Source organism: Engystomops pustulosus, chromosome 5, assembly GCF_040894005.1.
Source record: "Engystomops pustulosus chromosome 5, aEngPut4.maternal, whole genome shotgun sequence".
Taxonomy (NCBI): domain Eukaryota; kingdom Metazoa; phylum Chordata; class Amphibia; order Anura; family Leptodactylidae; genus Engystomops; species Engystomops pustulosus.
In genome coordinates this window covers 167,239,079-167,258,951 of record NC_092415.1, presented here as the reverse complement: position 1 = coordinate 167,258,951, position 19,873 = coordinate 167,239,079, and the positions used below count along the sequence as shown (strand labels likewise).

General features: G+C 39.4%; 1 protein-coding gene across 1 annotated transcript in view; it reads right to left on the bottom strand.

Moving 5' to 3' along the window:
- JAZF1 (JAZF zinc finger 1) overlaps positions 1 to 19,873 on the bottom strand; it is a 190,481-nt gene that overhangs the window by 76,627 nt on the left and 93,981 nt on the right. Inside the window, exon 2 of the mRNA XM_072153721.1 lies at positions 4,805 to 4,877. Within this exon, the coding sequence (XP_072009822.1) occupies positions 4,805 to 4,877 (73 nt within the window). The remainder of the gene's footprint in view (positions 1 to 4,804; positions 4,878 to 19,873) is intronic.

Sequence of the window (19,873 nt, the reverse complement as noted above, 5' to 3'; positions counted from 1 at the left end):
AAGATGGTAGTAACATGTCTATGCCTTGAAGCCTCCATTTACTTTAGAGCAAAGTCAGCAGCACTGCACATTTCAGCAGAATCACTTAACTGTCTGATGTGTATAAGGGAAGGCACAGATGTGTTAATTTCCAGGTCTTCAAAATTTTCTGTCCTTATAAGAAATAGCACAGTAATATCTAACAGAGTACGGCACCATGCACATGACCATATGGGGGCCCGTGATATGGCCACACAATTTGCACCCGTATCACAGCCCACATACAGGTCTATGGCACCCAGCAAACAGTATTCACCAAACTGATCGAATCGGACAACCGTGCCACAAAATATAAGCATGTCCTATATTTTGATGTTTTTACATCATGGCCACCTGGCTTCCTATGGTAAGAGGAGGGGTGAGGAGAACTCACTCCTCCTCCCTCCAACTGCAGGTACAACCAGGGCGAACAAACGACAGTGTGCATGGGGCCTGTCACTCACTTTTCTCCAATAAGAACACATGGTGAATCAGGAGAGCATGGGTACAGCTGTTAGAAATACACACACCAGCTTTGGTCTTCTTGAAGTTCTCTAATTCATTTCCCACTACAGGTATAAAATCATACTCTTATTCACCGCTCTGTGTGACCAAGGATTCGGCAGAAGGTCTCCATTTAGGTCCCAGGTCCTTTTGCTTGCTCAGCAACTCTACCCCTATATATGGTTGTAGGGGCCAACAGGAAGCGGTAGGAGTTCAGCAGCAGTTGTCTCATTGGGGTTGTCTCATGTTCCTTTAAAATTTTTAAAATATTTATATCTGGTCTCGTTGCTGGTGATTTCCTAACTTTACCTCCTTTCCTGAGTATGAGTAATCTCCAATGTATCCTACATCATACAGAACTGTGGCTCATTTCTTCAGCTGTTGTTTCAGAATCCTATCAAGACTTGTACTACTCTTGTCCAAGTTATGCATGAAAACCTGTTGTCTTGTTGTTTCTTTTTTGTATTCTGTTTTCTGTTTTTGTTCTTATTTTTTGCTGTTTTAAATCTCATGTTTGGGTTTATTTTTAAGTTGGCACAAAACCTTTCATCAGGAATCTCTAAATATAAAGAGACTCACTGGCACCACCTCGCACCATCACTTCTCCAGCCAGGCCATGGTTCAGAACATTCGGCAGTGCTGAGCCCAATTCAATAGAATTCCAGGGTACAGTAGATATAGACAAGGCGACACTCACCCATGCGTTCAATACTTTATTTGAAACCTCCAGCGTGTCAGATAGGGTGCAAGCCACGGCAGGGGACAGGCCGTTTTGCACTATTCTATCGCTTCCTCTAGCATTTGATCAAGAATCTACTTATTAAGGTAAATCTGATGGTAGGTTTCTACTAACATGCTAAGCCCTAAACTAGCTAAATCTTTAACTCTTCCAAACCTTAACTACACTTTATATAACTGATATGGTAATTTTTTAGCAGAGGCTACTGCGGCGTGGAGTAAAAACTACAGGCAAAGGCTACTCTACGCCCCGGTAACCTCTGCCATCGCAACTACCTGCATGGCCTCAACATTTCTTGGCAAGTACCTTATCACCCGCGGCTGCCATGATATGTGCAGGTGCCGCTGGCACTGAGCAAGGAGCTACTGTCCATGTACAGAGCTTGAAGACAGAGATGAGAAGGGTGCACCGAGGACCCCATGCCCCAGTATCCTCTGCATAAAATTATCATATTAGTTATAAGTGTATTTGAAGTTAGAAACAATTATAGATTTAGCAAAAGATAGGTTTAGCATGTTGGTAGAAACTTACCGTCAGAGTAGATGTAATGTAGGTTCCTGATTGCAGGTTTCCTTTAAGGTTCTAGATCTGTGAATCCAAGTTTTTTTTTTAGGGTTAGGAAGTGACAAGACAATGGAAGTCATTACTGTGTGGTCCTTTTTAGCTGATAAGAGCGGTCATTATACCGTTGACTGAGAGAGCACTTTCTAACATTATCCTCTTTGTTCCTGATATCCCCTTTTTGATCTTTACTACTCACAAGTTAAAGAGAAAGACGTATTTTATCAAGTTCAAAAAAGTTACATTTTGCTGAACTTAATCTCTGATAAAAGGATTGAAAATCAAGTGAAATACGTAAATCTTTCTGCAACAGAGAACATTTCCCTTCTCCCTGACCTAGGAGCGATTTGTGCACATCTTGTTCAAATTTATCATCTAAAGTTTGTCTTTTGCTTTTTGGAGAGAAACCTCACATCGCACAATGTCGAGATCTTAGTGCATGAATAAAAACACATGATCGGCGTAGACAACACAGGCATAAAAATGGGAAGAAGCAGGAATTATTATCTGATGAGAGATGTGTGGCTTTGATCCATCAGTCCCTGCCTCATGTCAAAGAAATTTGAACCAGCTCCCTAATAGTCTGAAACTTCCTCCATTTCACTGATCTCTTCTTACAAAGATGGTTTCCTTAGTCACAATAAAGAAAACATTTACTCAACTGGAACACAAGTTTGGGCTGAAAACTGTATGTGAGCTGCAGTTTCCACTTTTATGATTTTGGTGGATCACACGTAAAGGGTGAGAGCAAATACAGTCTAATAAGAGGATGAATGAGGATGGCCAAACAGAACGCTGGAAAGATGATTCCAGAATGTCTCAAATATCACAGCTATACCTGCTGAATGGCACTGAAAAGAGTTCCTCCAAATGTGTCAGGGTCATGTGAAGCAGCTAGTATAAAACCGAGCACAACACAATAAACTATGACAGCTAGAGCATCACCCATGGTTGGTACTATTACATCTACAGGATGAGGATGGGAAGAACAACATTTTTTTTTGTATTGGGCAGAGCTGTTCTTATACATAATTGGTGATTATTGATATTAATACTACTTATTGGGGCAGATTTATCTTGGTCTGGTGCGACTTTTTTGGTTGTATTTTAGTGACTGGGGTATTTGCACAATTTATTGCACATTTTCCCCAGCAGTTCACCCGAGTTCGCCATGTAGTATTCTGGCATGTAGTAATCCTGGTTTGCACCTAATTTGTCCTTCAGATATTTGTGCCTTATTGAACATTTATTTGCGCCTATATGGGCGCAAATAATTGCACAATAATACTCCAGTCCTGACCATGCTTAGGAAAGGCAAGTTTATGATTTGTGCAACTAAATTGCACCTTTTTTAAAGTTTGCACCTAATAGGGCTTGAAAAAAACCTACATTTGACAAAGGGCCAAAACGACAAAGACAAATGGGGTGCAGAAAATAGACCCACAAAAGGCACAAAAAGAAAACAGAGAAGGGGAAAAGAAGATAAATGACCCCCATAGACTTTTGATTAAGGATAGGCCACTCAACCTAATACAAAATAAGAATCCTAAGAAATAGGAAAGGTCATCAAAATCAGATTAATGGGGGTCTGGCTCTTGTTACCCCACCAATAAACTCTTCGAAGAGACTACAGCCTTCAAACAAGAAATTTGGGTCTCTTGAGTGCCTACCAAGAACGGTGGCATAAGTTGTACTGCAGCTGTACTTTATATTGCTGCTCAGCCCTATTCAATGTAACTGATAGACAATAGACCTGATAGAAGACATATAACATGCGTCATCGCATCATGCACCAGTGTATGATAAAAGCCCCGCCCCTCTGCCGTGTCGGATACAGGCTCCGGCCTCCTAATGTATCCCTGGGATGGCTGAGCTGGCATACAATTCTACGGCAGAATTGCTCAAGCCTGAACGGGCGCAGGTTATAGCGAGTGCGTTTATGACACATGGATCATAAACAATGCATCACATGTCTCGGAATGCACACGTACATGTGCGGGTAGCCTTGCCGTGCCGGATTCAGGCTCCGGCCTTCTCATGTATCCCTGGAACGGCTGAGCTGGCATACAATTCTACGGCAGGCCCTGCCTTATATGTTCAAGCCTGAACGGGCGCAGGTTATAGCGAGTGCGTTTATGACACTTGGATCATAAACAGTGGATCACCGGTCTCTGAATGTACAGGTTCATGTGCGGGTATCCTCATAGAGATGAATATCCAAAGGGAAAAGAGGTTATGCTGACACTGTGGTAAAAAATCTATATCTTTATTCGTACGTATTTAAAATTGACATATCCATAACAGATGGGAAAACCTCTCATGTGTTTAAGGCGAACAATTACCCTTACTCTTTGCCTATAGGACAAAATTGAAATAAAAGATACAGGGTTTATTTACCTTAGTAAGCTAAGACTAAGGGCAACCGTCTGCTCAAAACGTGTCAAAGGTTTTTCCCTCCTTGATGGTAATGGAATTTTTAAATATGTACGAATAAAGATGGATTTTTGTTATATATGTCCTTCCGGCCCAAGCAGAACTACCTTCTCGTACCATGGCAGAACACGTAGCAGGTGAGCAGTACTGAGATCCTTGTGTTTTATTAGAGAGAAATAATTTCTTATCAATTGTCAGTTCAACAATAGATGCCATTTATTTATTGCCTTTCTTGCATTAAAAGAGATAAAAAAGAGCACGGTGACATTAGATTAGGTGATATATGTTACTAACAGCTAATACATTCGGTAGAAGAGCATCAAATCGGTTGGGTTCGTAAATCTGGCTACAAACGCTTGTAATGTGGCTTGGCCCAGTAAGGGTCATGGTACAGTTCCAGAATCAGTCAGCACCTTGTTAGTCATGTGTTGGAGACTGCACATGGGTGCCAGAACAGTTCTCTGGGACACATCATTGCAGGCGGCCCAGATTTCATGACACTCTGTTATACTTTCATCTACAGCTTCACTACACACATGCTGTACATACCTGTTGATGTAACTCAAGGCAACATATGTTGGCTGCTGAAGTTCCTGCTTCTCCAAAACGCGTGGATCTGTGTCTGCAATACAAACAGTGATACATTCTGTTACATCACACTTTTTTTGGTACCTCTTTAATTTACATGATGTAGCCAGAGGGACTTTCTCTGCTGCAGTGTTTCTGTAAACAGGGGCTTTGAAATTATTAGGATTACCTGCAGCAGAAGTGGATTTAAGGGAACCTGTCACCAGAGACCTCATTTGCATTTGCATAACAAAATAATTGTGTGTTATAACTTACTCTTGCATCCTGACAAAATCTTGGGGTAGTCACAGGGGTTGGGCTTTGGTTTGGATGCATTTAAAAAAACATGTGACTTGTCTGAGCTGCAAGCTGCCTCCATCTTTGTGCTCCTGTACAGCTTGTCCCCCCCCCCCCCCACTGATGTCATCTCACCAGGCTGTGACCTCTGAGAAGGAGCAGGAGGTGGAGCTGTACAGGAGCACAAGCTCTGAGGAGTAACACTGACATGCCACATGTTGTTTTTTGAAATGCATCCAAACCAAATTCTAGCCCCTGTGACTACCCCAGGATTTTGTCAGGGTGCAAGAGTAAGTTATAACACACAATTATATAGTAATGCAAATGCTTAGAAAAGGCAGAAAGGCAGATTTGCACTGCAGGTGTAATAAGCTTCTGAAACCTGTGAAAATAAGGTCCCTGGTGACAGGTTCCCTTTAATACGACTCCTAAACAAAGATAACATTTTATTTTGCTGCCCCTAGTGGTAGTGTTGCAGTATTTTCAGTGAAGGAATGCAAGTGGGTTTTTTTTTAATGGAAAATGGAAGTTGATTATCTCTATGTGATTGAATGTATGGATATAAATTATAGGAGATTCTAGTCCTTGAAGAATCTAGTCCTACTGCTAAACAACAGCGGTTGGTTACAATATACATGGACCAGAGTAAAAGGAGCAGTGGGAGAATAATGAGGTTGTCCAAGTTATGACTCATTTCTTCAAAAAACAGCTCCACACCTGACCATGGGTAGTGCATGGTATTGCAACTAAGCTCCATTCATAGTTGTTAAAAAATTTTTTTAACAGACAACAAATAAGACGATAACAGATAAGACAACGCCCCCCTCCAGACCACTCCCCTGCCAGCCGTGCCCCTCTGCGCCCCCTGGTTTGGAGGTGGCAGAAAGGGAAAAATAATCGCAAGTGCTGGCAATAAGCTAACATTTGCGATTATTTTATGACTTCTATGCCAGAAACCCTGATAAATAAGAGTTATTTGAGTTTGTATACAATGGGGCAGATTTATCATGCTGCCTAAGAGTATGAATGTGCTTACAGCTCAGCTTTCATTTTGCCGGTGCTCATGAATAATTTAAAGGGGAGCTGTAATTGGGCAACTAAGCACAATCCTCGGCTGCATTTACACAAACGTATGCTGCCGCGATGGAAATGTATGTGTGGAAATATAGGACATGTCAGACACCGTAACGCTCCGTGCGGCCATTGCCGTCTATGAGGGACCCTGCATACGCCCCCCATACGGTAGTCTTATTGTAGCCTTACTCTTAGGCAGCTTATGAGTGTATAAATATATATATAAGTACATAAATGTGTGTGTATAAGTTTATACATGTGTGTATAAGAGTGTATTAATGTGTGCATGAGTTGATTTTACAAATATGTATATATTTTTCTAATGGGAAGGGGGCCCCATGCATAAATCTGCTATGGGGCCCACCCTCTCCTAGTTACGCCCCTGTGTGGAGAGTCATTTCAGACACTTTCTGCCGTGTACCAAATTACTAAGCCCTTATGACACAATCTAATAGAAATGGGACCACAAAGAAAACTGATGTCATGTGTGTACAGTCCGTTTTTTCCCCTTAGTTGCTGCTGGCCAAACAAGTCTTTTAACTTCTAATTAAAATAAAACCTATGTTAATTTTTTGGGGACGGGGAAAAAAAAACAATGCCACATGGACTTAAAAAAAATAATAATACCGACAAAAAATAGACTTAAAATAGAAGCGTCTTTTGCTGACGCTTTGTGAATAAGCCCTTACATTGCTGCTCGTTAACCCTTAACAACAGCTTTGTTTTCCTTCGGTAAAGTTTTCGACGACTCCTTTGTTTACCCCAGTGCTTGTTTTCCTCTGCTATAACTCCGTGTGACATATTCTAAAAATATGCTATTAATTCTCCATTAAGATTCTGATTAAATACGACTTTTCATTTCGCTATATATTTCCCCTTTGTCTAAGCATGGGGAATGGAGAGAGATATATATCAGTGCATGGAAATAAGCTGGCGTACAAGATGCACTGCGGCACTCACAAATTCTGTTACTTTGTGATTTGTGCTTTCTGACAGCTGCAAATAATGTTCATTCAGCGTTTTATCAAACTCTGCCTTGCATCACCGTGCCGCGTGCCCATCGCCTCTAAATCCAGCTACCTAGAAAAAACATGTCATCTGCATCTTACATATTCCTCCTAAGTTCAGCCTGTTTTATTACGTTGCCAACCACGCTCCATAGGATATATATTACTGGCTGAAATTGACTGTCACACTGTATCTGTTCCCTGCTACGGGGCTTGGAAAGATTTAACCCCTTCCGCGCCTCAGTCTCTTTATACTCAGACCACGACAAAGCCTTACCTCACTGCAATTAATGGGAACGTTTATGGCAGGGAACCGATAAAATATTTATGTCTATTGAACGAGAGCAGTTTCTCCGGCTTTTTAAAGTAAAATTGATTTTTGCTTAAAAAGTTTGTTAATGTGAATTAGTTGACTTAAACTCAAATGCTGGGGGCTTTCCAGGTCTGTTTTTTTTTTACTTATTCGCTTATTGTTTCTCCTGGCAATTACTGTAAAAGCATGATGGCTCCGTGGTTAGCATTACAGCCTTGCAGTGCTGGGGACCTGGGTTCAAGAGCCAGGGTCAACATCTACAAAGAGTTTGCATGTTCTCTCCGTGTTTGCGTGGGTTTCCTCCGGGTCCTCCGGTTTCTTCCCACACTCCAAAAAAACATCCTGGTAGGTTGATTAGGTTGTGATCCCCATTGGGGACAGGGACCAATTTGGCAAACTCTATATGTATTATTTTATATGTATGAAAATGATGTAACTGTGAAATAACATACAAATAAAAGTATGTTCACTATGTGAAATAACATAGTGATAGCCTTCCTAAAAAAGCAAACAATCTAACAAAAATATCAAAAAGTTCTCCAGCCTATCAGATTGTCAGGTTACAAATTGTTTGGTTAATGTTTTACTTTACTTTTTGTACTCTGTAATGTAGTATTTTATTTGATTTGTAAAGTGGTGCGGAATTTAAAAGATTATAAACAATATTATATATATTATAATGTCTTATAATATATGGTTTCTGTCAATATAAAAAGAAATATAAAAAAAAAATTGTAGCTTTCACACTAGTTCCAGGCTATAGGCTGATATCTCCTGTTTTCTGCAGCTGACATGTCAGGTAATCATATCCCCTATAGAAATCAGTGGTAGAAAGAATAAAACGGTTGTACCATCACTAGTGAACCACAGAGAACCAAGAAGCTAAACTGGATTTTCTCAGAAATGTAAATTACGGACAAAGGTATGTCTGGAAAGCTTATAAACCGTCCTACATGATGTTGGCTTTACATGCATTGTGATTTCAGAGCTGGTAGAGACCCTATCATTTTGCAAGATTCAGCAGCTCAAGCAAACATTGTGGAGCCATATTCTTCATCTTCACGTTGGCTATTCACCTGACAAAACACATGACTTTTCTAGTGAGCTGCTTTTAATAATCAATGCTGCTGTCTTAGGGTCAGTGAACGTAACTTCAAAGGAAAAAACCACCACAGATTTACCTATTGAGGTAGATCTGGTGGCAGGTTCATCTAATCTATAGTAGGGTAACCCTTTTTAGGGCTAATCCTTTGGTCCCTCAAATTTTTTAATTGCCCTAATATGCAAATTTACTGAAGAGGCTACTGGGGGGTGGAGTAGCCAGAGCTGAGGCTACACGGCGCGTCTACTTCACGACCTAGTAGCCTATTGCGATGGCAGAGGTTTGAGAAAGCGCACTTTGTGCAAAACAGCCTCTTGAGATCCGCCTACCGCTACCAATACTTTGTGTATTCGATATATATTTATGGCTTATTAAAATCAGATGGGTGAATATCCAACTCAATTTCTGTATGAGGCCACCGATAAGTCAATGATTGGTTAACATGATGGCACAACCCTATATTGGGATATCATCACCAGGGTATTTGGCTGGTGGGACAATACATTGACGAAAATAAAGTGGTGGTGGTTCCATCATATAAATATGGATTTTTTTTCCCCAAAGGCGGCTGAACAATTTTTAAAACAACTTTTTGTTACAGTAAATCAAACACATCCAACCCTGCAAAGGAAATAGAACATCTCCGACCAGACAAAAAGTTTATTGATGGCTTTATCTGGTAATGACTTCATAGGCAGAAGGTGATTTTGGCTTAAATTATTAGAAAAATTGGTCATTGGGCCAAGAATACCCAGAAGCCCCTGTTGCATTGACGAGGCAGGTGCACAGAATCCATACATCTGTAGATTGCCAGAAGGAAAAATGTGAAAGTCGTGTAGATGCCGGCGCTGAATTAATAATGATAAATGTAGTTATCTCTAATGATTTCCTGACGTACATCGGGCACACACCAGAACAGCCTGACTTTGCACTTTCCAGCCAGTTAAAACACCAAATTCCTGGGACTTTTTCAATAAATTATTCTAAATCTGTACAAGCGCCGACCATTATTAAAAGGCTGCTCTGTAAATCATGCGGCGGTTTTTTTCATCTTCTGCCACTTTTACGATAGAAAAATATCTTCATCATATGAAATTATGTGCGTCTCTGCCGTTACCCACCTCTTCTCCATATCAATTATTACTGCACAGTAATGAGAGGAGCTGCTGTACGGCGATGAACAATTGCTCTTAACTATAACCTTTACAGCTGTCATGGCAGCCTCAAATATGCAATTAAAATGAAAAATAAGTGTGCCGCGAGGATTCATGCATATTACTTCTAATAACACACAGATACAGACAACAGCAAGAAGGTGGCAGCACGGGGAGCATTCATCACCGCCTGAGGAGAAGTACCCGGTGTGCATGCACTGGGCACCAACCATCATAGCGCATGGCACACGCTGTAGTGCAAAAGACTACGTGAAGTGAATATATACACAGGTTGTTTCATATTTTGCTATATTTTAATTTATCTAAAGAAATCTTAGAATATATTATTAGAATATATATATATATATATATATATATATATATATATATATACATATTATTCTATATTATTAAAATATATTAGAATATTTTAACAATACATTTTCATTTGCATACATTTCTACACTTTTTTTGCACCGAATCTGAAGAAACAGAACACAAAAGAGATTGATGTCAATGCTAGATAGTTCTTTAGGCGTTCACGAGAAGTTTTCTTCAAGCCATGGCACAAAGTGCAGTAGGCATCGTGAGTAATGCCATAGTCAAATCGTTATTGGTGAGAAGGATCTGTTCTTTTACCATGTTCAGCACCGTTCATTCTTAAAGGTGTTCAGGTTGATACATTTTTTTTCTTCTACTATGGGCCCCATGACCATGACTGAGGTTTACAAGAGTCGAAACACGTAGGTCAGCTCAGGGTTAACTCTAGGTTTCAGTAGGCCCCTGGGTGACAGAGCCTCAGTAGGCCCCTCTGCAGTGAATTCATGTTTACGGCATTAAAAATTACAACATTTAAACAGTCCCCTGTTCCCTAAAATATTCCCTATTTTATCATTTGATGTAAAGGCCCCACTCACCCCCATGGATTTTTTTTAAATCAAATTGTTAAATATGCAGATTTTAATATACTTGCTGTTACTAGAATATAACTTTGTATTGTCAATTCATAAATGTGTTTTTGGTCACGCTTGTATTTTATGATAGATGAGATGACCGATGCTCTTTGGGTTAAAGTTTATGAGAATTTTTTTCGCCAAGTATCTGCTACCTGTGATGAAGACCAAGGTATTGCAGTAGTTTTGACCCCACTAGTTTCTCATTAATATAATTCATGACATTTTGAGTTATATAATGTATTTTGAAGTGCGGGTGGTCTGACTCATTGGTTCCATACGGCTCTAGAGAAAAAAAAAAAAGGATGGGGGTGGTCTGTTGTTTACAGAAGAAAGAAATTTATGGAAAATACGGAAACTCAGCACTTTAGATAAATCTCTCCCTCCTATTCCAGGGCTACATGGCAGAAAAGTATGTCATTCTGTCACTTTCACACAGAAACATTGTGAGGCATGTCACTCTTTCTATTTTTTTTACTTATAAACTAACGAATGTTGCAAGCGATGTCTCACTTTGTATTGCATGCGGTTCTATTATTTTTATGGGGTGTGTGGTTGGTCCACAAGCCAAGAGCTGGCCTAGGATCCAGCGAGCAGCTTCTAAGGCCAACAGTCACGTCACACACTGAAAATTAGGGTTAAGGTTTTTCTTGTTTTATGCAGAATCTTTGTTATAAACGGATCTCACAAAATATAGAGATACGTGCCAAGAAACCATAATAACTCAACCATAGCTATACCTGACACAAATGAGGCAGGATGCAGAGATTTTGGTAGTTGTACTTGCTAATACTTTGTACATGTTCTAGAGAAGCCTGGGTGCCTTTCTAGAGAACAAAAATATCACAGGTGATGGGAACAAAATATTTAGTAAATAGTTGCCGTTGATACAGGGAGTTCTGCTGACCGCCATATTGGGGTCCGGTAGGAAATTTTCTCTCCTGCAGCCAATTGTAGAGCTCAGGTAAAATGTTGAGAACTCATAACACATTTAGTCTGGACTAAAGAAGAGAAAATGAGAGGAGTGAGTTAATAAAGAGGTCTCATCTGGATCAGAATCTTCAGAATTATAGGGTAAAATGAAGGATTTGGATAATGGTATCTGTATTATTGACCTTGGGTCTGAATATTGTGGTGTGGTTTGAGGTCTAAATTTTGGGTTTTAGACTGATATCTGAAAATTTGGGGGTACAGTCTAAAGTATCAATATTAGGGTACAAGGTAAGATTTTATCAGAAAGGATCTTAATTATCATGTCTGAATAATGTGTTTGAAATGAGGTCTGAATTGAGGTCAAGTGTGAGATCTATAACATTCCTACTGTAAGGCCTCAAGCATACAACAGTATTTGGGGGCCAAATTCACAACCCCCAACGAGTCCTATTGTGCCGAATGCCTGTGCATCAAATTATAGAACATCTGCTATTCCTGCCCAGATTTGGTTGTGTGCATGATGACTAAGTTATTCCTTAAGGTGTAAGTATCTTTTCGGACAAGATTTTCCATTTAGAAAACTTGAGCTTTAGGCAAGGTTTTTGATGTGGGGTTTGAATTTGTTTGTAATTATTTTTTCCAACTCCAATCAGTATTAATAAATTGATGCATAATCCTCATGGAATCGGCAATAGTTGACTTCTTTTTTTTTGTGCTAATTATTTGCTGAACTATCTGAGAAGAAAATCCTTAAAACCCCCAACTGATTATATGGATTCATGGGACACCTAAATTTTCCACAAGGACTTTAGTACAGAGATATTTCAAAATTCTTGACAAAAGAATTTGTGTGAACATACCCTGAGGTTTCTACAATGGGCAGCATATGGGAATATATGAAAGTTTTTTTTGGCCGATTCAATACATTGGTAAGTAGCCTAACTCCAATAAACCTATACCCAGTCATAGCTGAATGTGTAAGGAGAAAAAAATGTTAATGTTAGCAGCGACGGATATTGTATTTTAGTTCGCTACCTGAACAGCAGACACCGTTAATCATGAGAGCAAGGTAATTCTAGGGAGATACAGCAAAATGTCTTTCGGTTTTGGGCAGGAGCAAAAGTGTTCTAATTTCTAGCCGCACATAAAGCAGATTTAATAAAAGGTCAAACCTGGAAGCCAACATGGAGAGCCGTGAATGAAACGAATATATCGCTAACTAGGAGATCATTAGGCCTTTTTACATGGTGTAATGTTTTTCTAGCTTATGGTAATGTCGACTGATTTAAAAGCTATAATTATCTCCGTGGCCCATGGCATTTATTAATGGCCAATTCTATTTGGCAAAAACCTTCATTAATCAAAGCAGCCAACGGTAGACCCTGAGAATTACCGGAGAAATAACAAGCAGAGTAAATCACTGGTGGATATCATAAATATAGCTGAAGGCTCCAAACCCATATATGCTTTCCCAGCGAAAGGGAAAAATGGATGTTACCGATGAAGCCTTGTCAGATGAGGTATGAATCAATGGTATAATACAATGGCATACTACTAGGAATAGCAAGAAACCAACATGTGGAGGTTACCAGCTACATTTATTTATTTACTGGTTATCTGTCCTCAGTTTCAACCATGTAAAACTACAGAGAATGCAAGGTAGGGGCCCTGGAGAGCTGTGTAACCATACCTTTTCATAGCAGCTAGACTGTGGAAAATGGATTTATATTCCAGGATTGTAGCTGGACTTGGAGCACTCTGCTGCACAGGTGTGTGAGATCTTTTCACCGAACACAGCACAGATCCTCCCTTCTGTGTACTATTCAATCAGAAGCCTGCTAGTAAAGTAAGACAGTGAAGAGATCAAACACTCATGCACCAGAGTGCTCCAAGTCCAGCTACAATCCAGGATTATAAATCCATATAAAAACAAAGATGTATGGTAACTCAGATAACCACAGACAATGACTAAAACTGTCTTTCCGGTGCATGTGAGTGCTGATCTTGCGACACAAATCCTTTTTTAAATTCCGCGGTTTGTCCAAATCCGTCGGGTTGTCAGATGGCCCGCCCCCCGATTTTTGCTGCGTGCAAGCCGGCGCCGATGCGCCAAAATCAGATTGCGTGCGGCAAAATCCTGGGGCAATGCGGGGCAAATATTCGGGAAACCCGACGAAAGTGTGGCGTTCGGACCCTTAGTAAATGAGCCCCAATGTGTCTCAAGCTAGATGACAAATTTGATGAATGCGCTCTCCAGCTTTATGCTGTATGACTTTACAAAATTCATCTGAGGCAAAAGTCAGAACTAGAGATGAATGGATCCGAACTTCCTGTTCAGGTCGGGTGTGCCCAGTGTGACCCGGACATATTGTTGGATTGGCTACCGAACAGCCAGTCTGGCAAATTTACGCCCCTAACTACTAGCCATATGTGTGATTGGCCAAGGGAAAACACCTGGCCAATCCTAGCCATGGATAGATGCAAAGGTGGTTAATTTGCCAGATTAGCTGTTCGGCAGCCAATCTGACAATATGTCCAGGTCACACTGGGCGCACCAAAACACTGGACCGGAACAGGAAGTTCGGATCAGCTCATCCATAGTCAGAACCAATTTGGTGCATATTAAGCCAAACCCCATTTTGCTAAGCCACACCTCCTGGTAAATAAAGTACAAAATGTGTCAAATCATGTCAGTATGATCTGTCACAGGTTTGTTAACCCCTTGCGACATCTTGGACACATGTATTGAGATACTTGTTGGGGCAATATGGTTTTGGGCTCAGAAGCTGGGCATCAGGTGCCAGCTGTGTTATATGTTTGGTATACTGTATGGTTTGCCGTAACAAAAAAAAAATTCAAATTACTTCCCACCCCCAAAAAAATTTGGATAAATGATGAAAAGACGGCAGGTACCCCATAATGGTGCCTAAGTAAAATAAAATTATCCAACACACACAAAAAGGTTAAATATTAAAAATATATATTTATATGGATTCAAGAATTTTTTCTGATGAAGCTCTTGGTTTCCATTGTGTGACAGAACCAGTCCAGTTTTTTTTTTACTTCTGCAGATTTGAATCTTAACAAGAGGTTTTTACAAAATTGGAAACCGAATATTTTCATTAGTTTATTCATCCTTCATTTTAACTACGTAGAAAATCTTCTGAATTCCACAAAGTCACATTCCCCACAATTGTCGTTTTTTGTTAGCCCCGAGGGACTCTAACCAGTTACAATGCAGTTCACTAACTTGTGGTGTGAATAGTATAGAGTCAAGTTCAGAGATGGCAGAACTGCTCTTCAAGAAAACAACAAGGGGGGATGGGGTTGTTTCATTTTATTGGGAGGGTCCGGTGTCTCCCAGGCAGCCGGTCTACACTTCTCCACCAGAGGATACATGGAGCCGCCACACATCTGCGCGCAGAGTCCTATTCTCTGTGACTAAATAGGCCCTGCTTAGACTTTCACAAAGACCGGCTCAACTATAAATAGAAAAAACGCCTTGCGCTATTTTCAGCTATATTTAATGACTATATCAGGGCGCGCTGCTCAGTGTGACCAGGAAGATTCACCAACTCATTTCTCACGCAGGCGGGCAACAACTTATTGCTTCATTTACTAATAGTAGTAATAATAACTTTACTATCCCAAAGTGTCACATCTGCAATACACAGTACAAACAAAAAGGCAAAAAATAAATAAATAAGACGTACATACAACCATTGGAGACAACCGCCATGTCTGTGATATCCATACATCTTACTATATATTGTGCTCAGACTCATTTGGTCAGGCATTGACCTTTGTAGATGACATCACATTGGGAAATTTTGTTTTGTACTGTATAGCATTAACCATAGCATATGGTAGAAGGGATTCTCCCAAATAAATCATCTCTTAGAAGAATAGAAATTTTCCCATTTATAGCACAATAGTCATGTAAAGACATTAAACCTCTTATACTCACCTCTCACTGTGCTCCCATTCCCCAGCAGCAATGCCCATCACTGCCAGGTCTCTGTTTGTATACAGAAGCTGGTGGTGCCATCCCGACCACAGCTGCAAGCCTGCTACTGCTTGACACTCCTGCTGTAGCAGACACGGAGCTATATTTGCAGAATCACTGCCGACCTCTGGATACACCAGCAGCAGTGATGGGAGAGAGATGAGTAAGAGGTTTATTGTTTTTACAGCCTCCTCACCCCAGCCACATTTACATATATATATTTTTATTCCTGGACAACCCCTTTAATAGATAAAGTGATTTTCTGGGAAAAATATTAAGTAGATCTTGTGTTTCATTGACTTAAATACCCGACCATTCTTTGCTTAGCAGTCCAGTGGGTGGTTCTACCTAGCAAAAATCCACTTTCTGTGTATTACTCTAGATACCGATATCTGAACAGAACCATCTATTGGACCCCTACACCTAGAAAAAGCAGGGGACAGAAATGTGAGGGCTTATATATAGAATAAAGTTGTCCAAACAAACTCTTATAAAGCTCTTTCCACAAATATCTATATATCATTCTGTTTTGCTGCTTATGCTCTATAACATGCTGCACACAGATCACACACCCCGATCAACACACCAGGTGCATTTTATATTGAAAATAGAAACACAAATAATAATTCTTTATAGTAATTATGGCAGATAATCAATAAAATGTCTACAATGATTATCAAAGTTAGTTACAATTTTATTACCTTATGAAATATTGTAGGTTTTATTTTCTGGTATTTTCATTTTTTAACTAGTCTTTTTGTGAACAACCATTATAGATAGAAATTGTAATCTCTTGCTGCCCCATTCCTATCATTTAATCTGACCAGGTTATTACTATGTAATGGTTTATTTTGTCCGTACATGTGCCGTATGATTTTCATGCAGTTTTATGGCGCTATCGAAATGACGATTTCATTTCAAGTGTTCAATGTTTAAAAATGGCCACAATGAAGAACTACATCTTATATATTGCGGTGACCGCTTTATGATGTTTTTCTCATATATTCCATTTGCACCAGAGTTATGTGTGATAAGGATTATTGTTGCTCCCTTTTTCTGCAATATTCATGCAATGTATGTGTCTCATGGTGATCACAGTACAGGCGGTCCCCTACTTAAGGACACCCAACTTACAGACAACCCATAGTTAAAGACGGACCCCTCTGCCCACTGTGATCTCTGGTGAAGCTCTCTGGATAGTCCCAGACTGCAATGATCAGCTGTAAGGTGTCTGTAATGAAGCTTTATTGATAATCCTTTGTCCAATACAGCAAAAAATTTTGAAACTCCGATTGTCACTGGGGCAAAAAAATAAAATTTGCCGGGATCTACAATAATAAAATATACAGTTTCGACTTACATACAAATTCAATTTAAGAACAACCATATGGCCCCTATCTTGTATGTAACCCGGGAACTGCCTGTACTTTACCCAATGTTCATATTTTGTTTTAATAAAATCTTTATTGAACCTAAAAATGGCCACAGTCAAAGAGCAGAACAATTCCAAAATTTCCCTAAAATAGAAAGTAGGCAAATGTTAACTATTTAGCGCACATTTAATAAAATAAATCTAAAAAATTGATAAACTTGATTTATAAATAACATATTGGGAGACTATAGGAAGGATTGTGAATCATTAGAAGAGGGAGAATTATTCTGTTCTCATGTAAATATCAGTATACAGAAAAGCCTTTTTTTTACAATATTAAACCCAATTAATTTCCCGTCTTCTTTAGAATGTATAGAGCGTGACTATACTGGGAATAGGCTCCGGATTACATGAACGGCTTGGGCCGGCGTTTCGATTCTAGTGGAAATTTTCTTTGCACACAATGGTCTAGTGTGTGAAGAAAAGTAGCTGGTTCCCCGGCTTCCCTTTCCCATGTAGAGCAGTTGTGCTCTGCTATATGACTTAGCGCACACAGCAGGATATGGTGGTAACCAGGTGCAGAGAGATTGACAGGGGAAGTTTTATGACAGCTGTCACTTTGCAGGACTAAAATTAAAAGACACTTGAGTCAGCAAACTTTTATAGGTTGTTTGTGTCCATTTTTTGTTTCTAAGCCGTGTAATGCAATACATTCAGCGAAATGAGTTTTTCATGAATTAGAAAGAAAATAGTCCAAGCTTAGTGGTGGTTTTCATGTTGATTTTAGCTTGTTTAGAATGTTAATCATCCCGTTTAGATGAATGACATTTTGTAAGGTTCTAATCCATCTAGCGAGAGGCTTAGTCTTAAGCAGATCATAATGAGGGTCAAGTACAGAAAGGGTCTTCTGATCCACGCTGGTCTAGGGGGTGACGTATGCAGGAAAGGTATATAAAGAGTGTCACATGATCAACTGCTCATGACGGATGATTGCTTTTGTAGATTTATGCGACTATTGTAATCCTGACTCAGATTTTGAGTCATAGCAACATAAAAAATGCTATAATGTTACTTTTTACCACATGCGGAGCCTTGATTTGTATTTTTTTTTTAAAGCTGAGCTTATACTTTTATTAAAAAAAATAATTACTACAAAATGAATACAATTACAGATATGCTAATGAAATGTATTCAAAATGATAAAAAAAAATAAATAATAATATATATATATATATATATATATACACATATATACATATATTCATATATATATATATTCATATATATATCTACCTAAGTTTTTACATACTGCTATAGTAATATGTTTGTATTCTCTTTTCTATTTCTTTGGATAAGAACATTTACAATTCGTTAGTGCCATTTACATTTCTGACATTTCTGTGCTATGTTTTTATCCCTATCCATCGCACTTTTCGACATTTCTGACTTCTTCCTGTTTCCCACACCCAGGCTGTTGTTATATATGGCACTCATTTTTTATTTTGTTGACTTAATGAAAGAAATTGCTGTATTATACGCTCCTTGTAGAGATTTCTGATGATGGGGCTATACTGCCACCTAGTGACTAGCATTAATCTTGCACAAATGAATGGCTTGCTTTAAAAAGTTTTTAAAATTCTGAGTTATTATTTAAATGTTTCATAATTATCAGACAGTATATATATATATATATATATATATATATATATATATATATATATATATGTACACATGCACATATAGATATAAGTATACATAAGGACGCAGGCAGCCCTACAGAAATAAAATTCCAAATCAATGTGAAGTTTATTTCAAGTGTGATGACATTTCGGTACTGGGTTATATAAAGAAAAAGACAGATAGATAGATATCCACACACATATGTATACATGTATTACAGGGTACATTTCTTCAGGGGTGTAGGAAATTAATTCAAGCTTCACATTTTTTCAATGTGTGTACTGATACATCTCCACCATTGTCTCTCTACTAAGTTTGAGATTGGTATCTGGCCCATTGGTTCCCCCCCCCAAAAATATATATATCAAGAAAAAAGTATAATATAAATATCTATCTATATAAAGTTTCCATTATAAAATAAATGTCCTATCTTTTCCCGTGTAACGGCGCCGCCCATATGTTCCTATGGAGAGGGGCGGGGGTGAGCTGTGCTCACCTCCTCATCCTCTCCCCGCCTGCTGCCGTGTGCCTGCCTTGCTACGGTGTGGCGGGCAACGGCAGTGTGCATGTAGCCTAACTATAAGAAAAAAACTGATTCTTCACAAAAAAACTGATACTAATTGACACTAACTAAAGGACAAGTGTCCAATTTTTAGCCAGGAAAGATGAGGGTCTCAGTAAAATTAACGGACACTATGTCATCAGTTACTGTCAGATTATCTACGTTTATCTACCATCCTTTTTTTTTTTAAACGGTGACATAGAAAGGATATGCCGACGGTAGTGTGAACATAGCCTAATACAGTCTTTGGTACCCTGCTGTTGTTGTCGTCATCTGTTTAAAGCTACATTCACATTGACGTGTGCCTGCTGTCCCATATCACGGTGGGCACATGTCGGCGCCGGGGACAGGAGGAGCGCCGCTCACTCCCGCCCCTCTCCATAGAGAAACATGGGGCACAGTGCAGTATTACGGGGAAAGATAAGACATATCCTATCTTTCTCCCAGCTACGGAACGGTGCCAGCACCGTACCGCTCTATACGCCTATTGACGTTTGTGGGGGGGCGTATATACGCCCTATATACGTCGGCTGTATATACGTCCCCCATGCGGCCGCGTAAATGTAGTCTAAGAATAAGAACTATTTATAATATTATA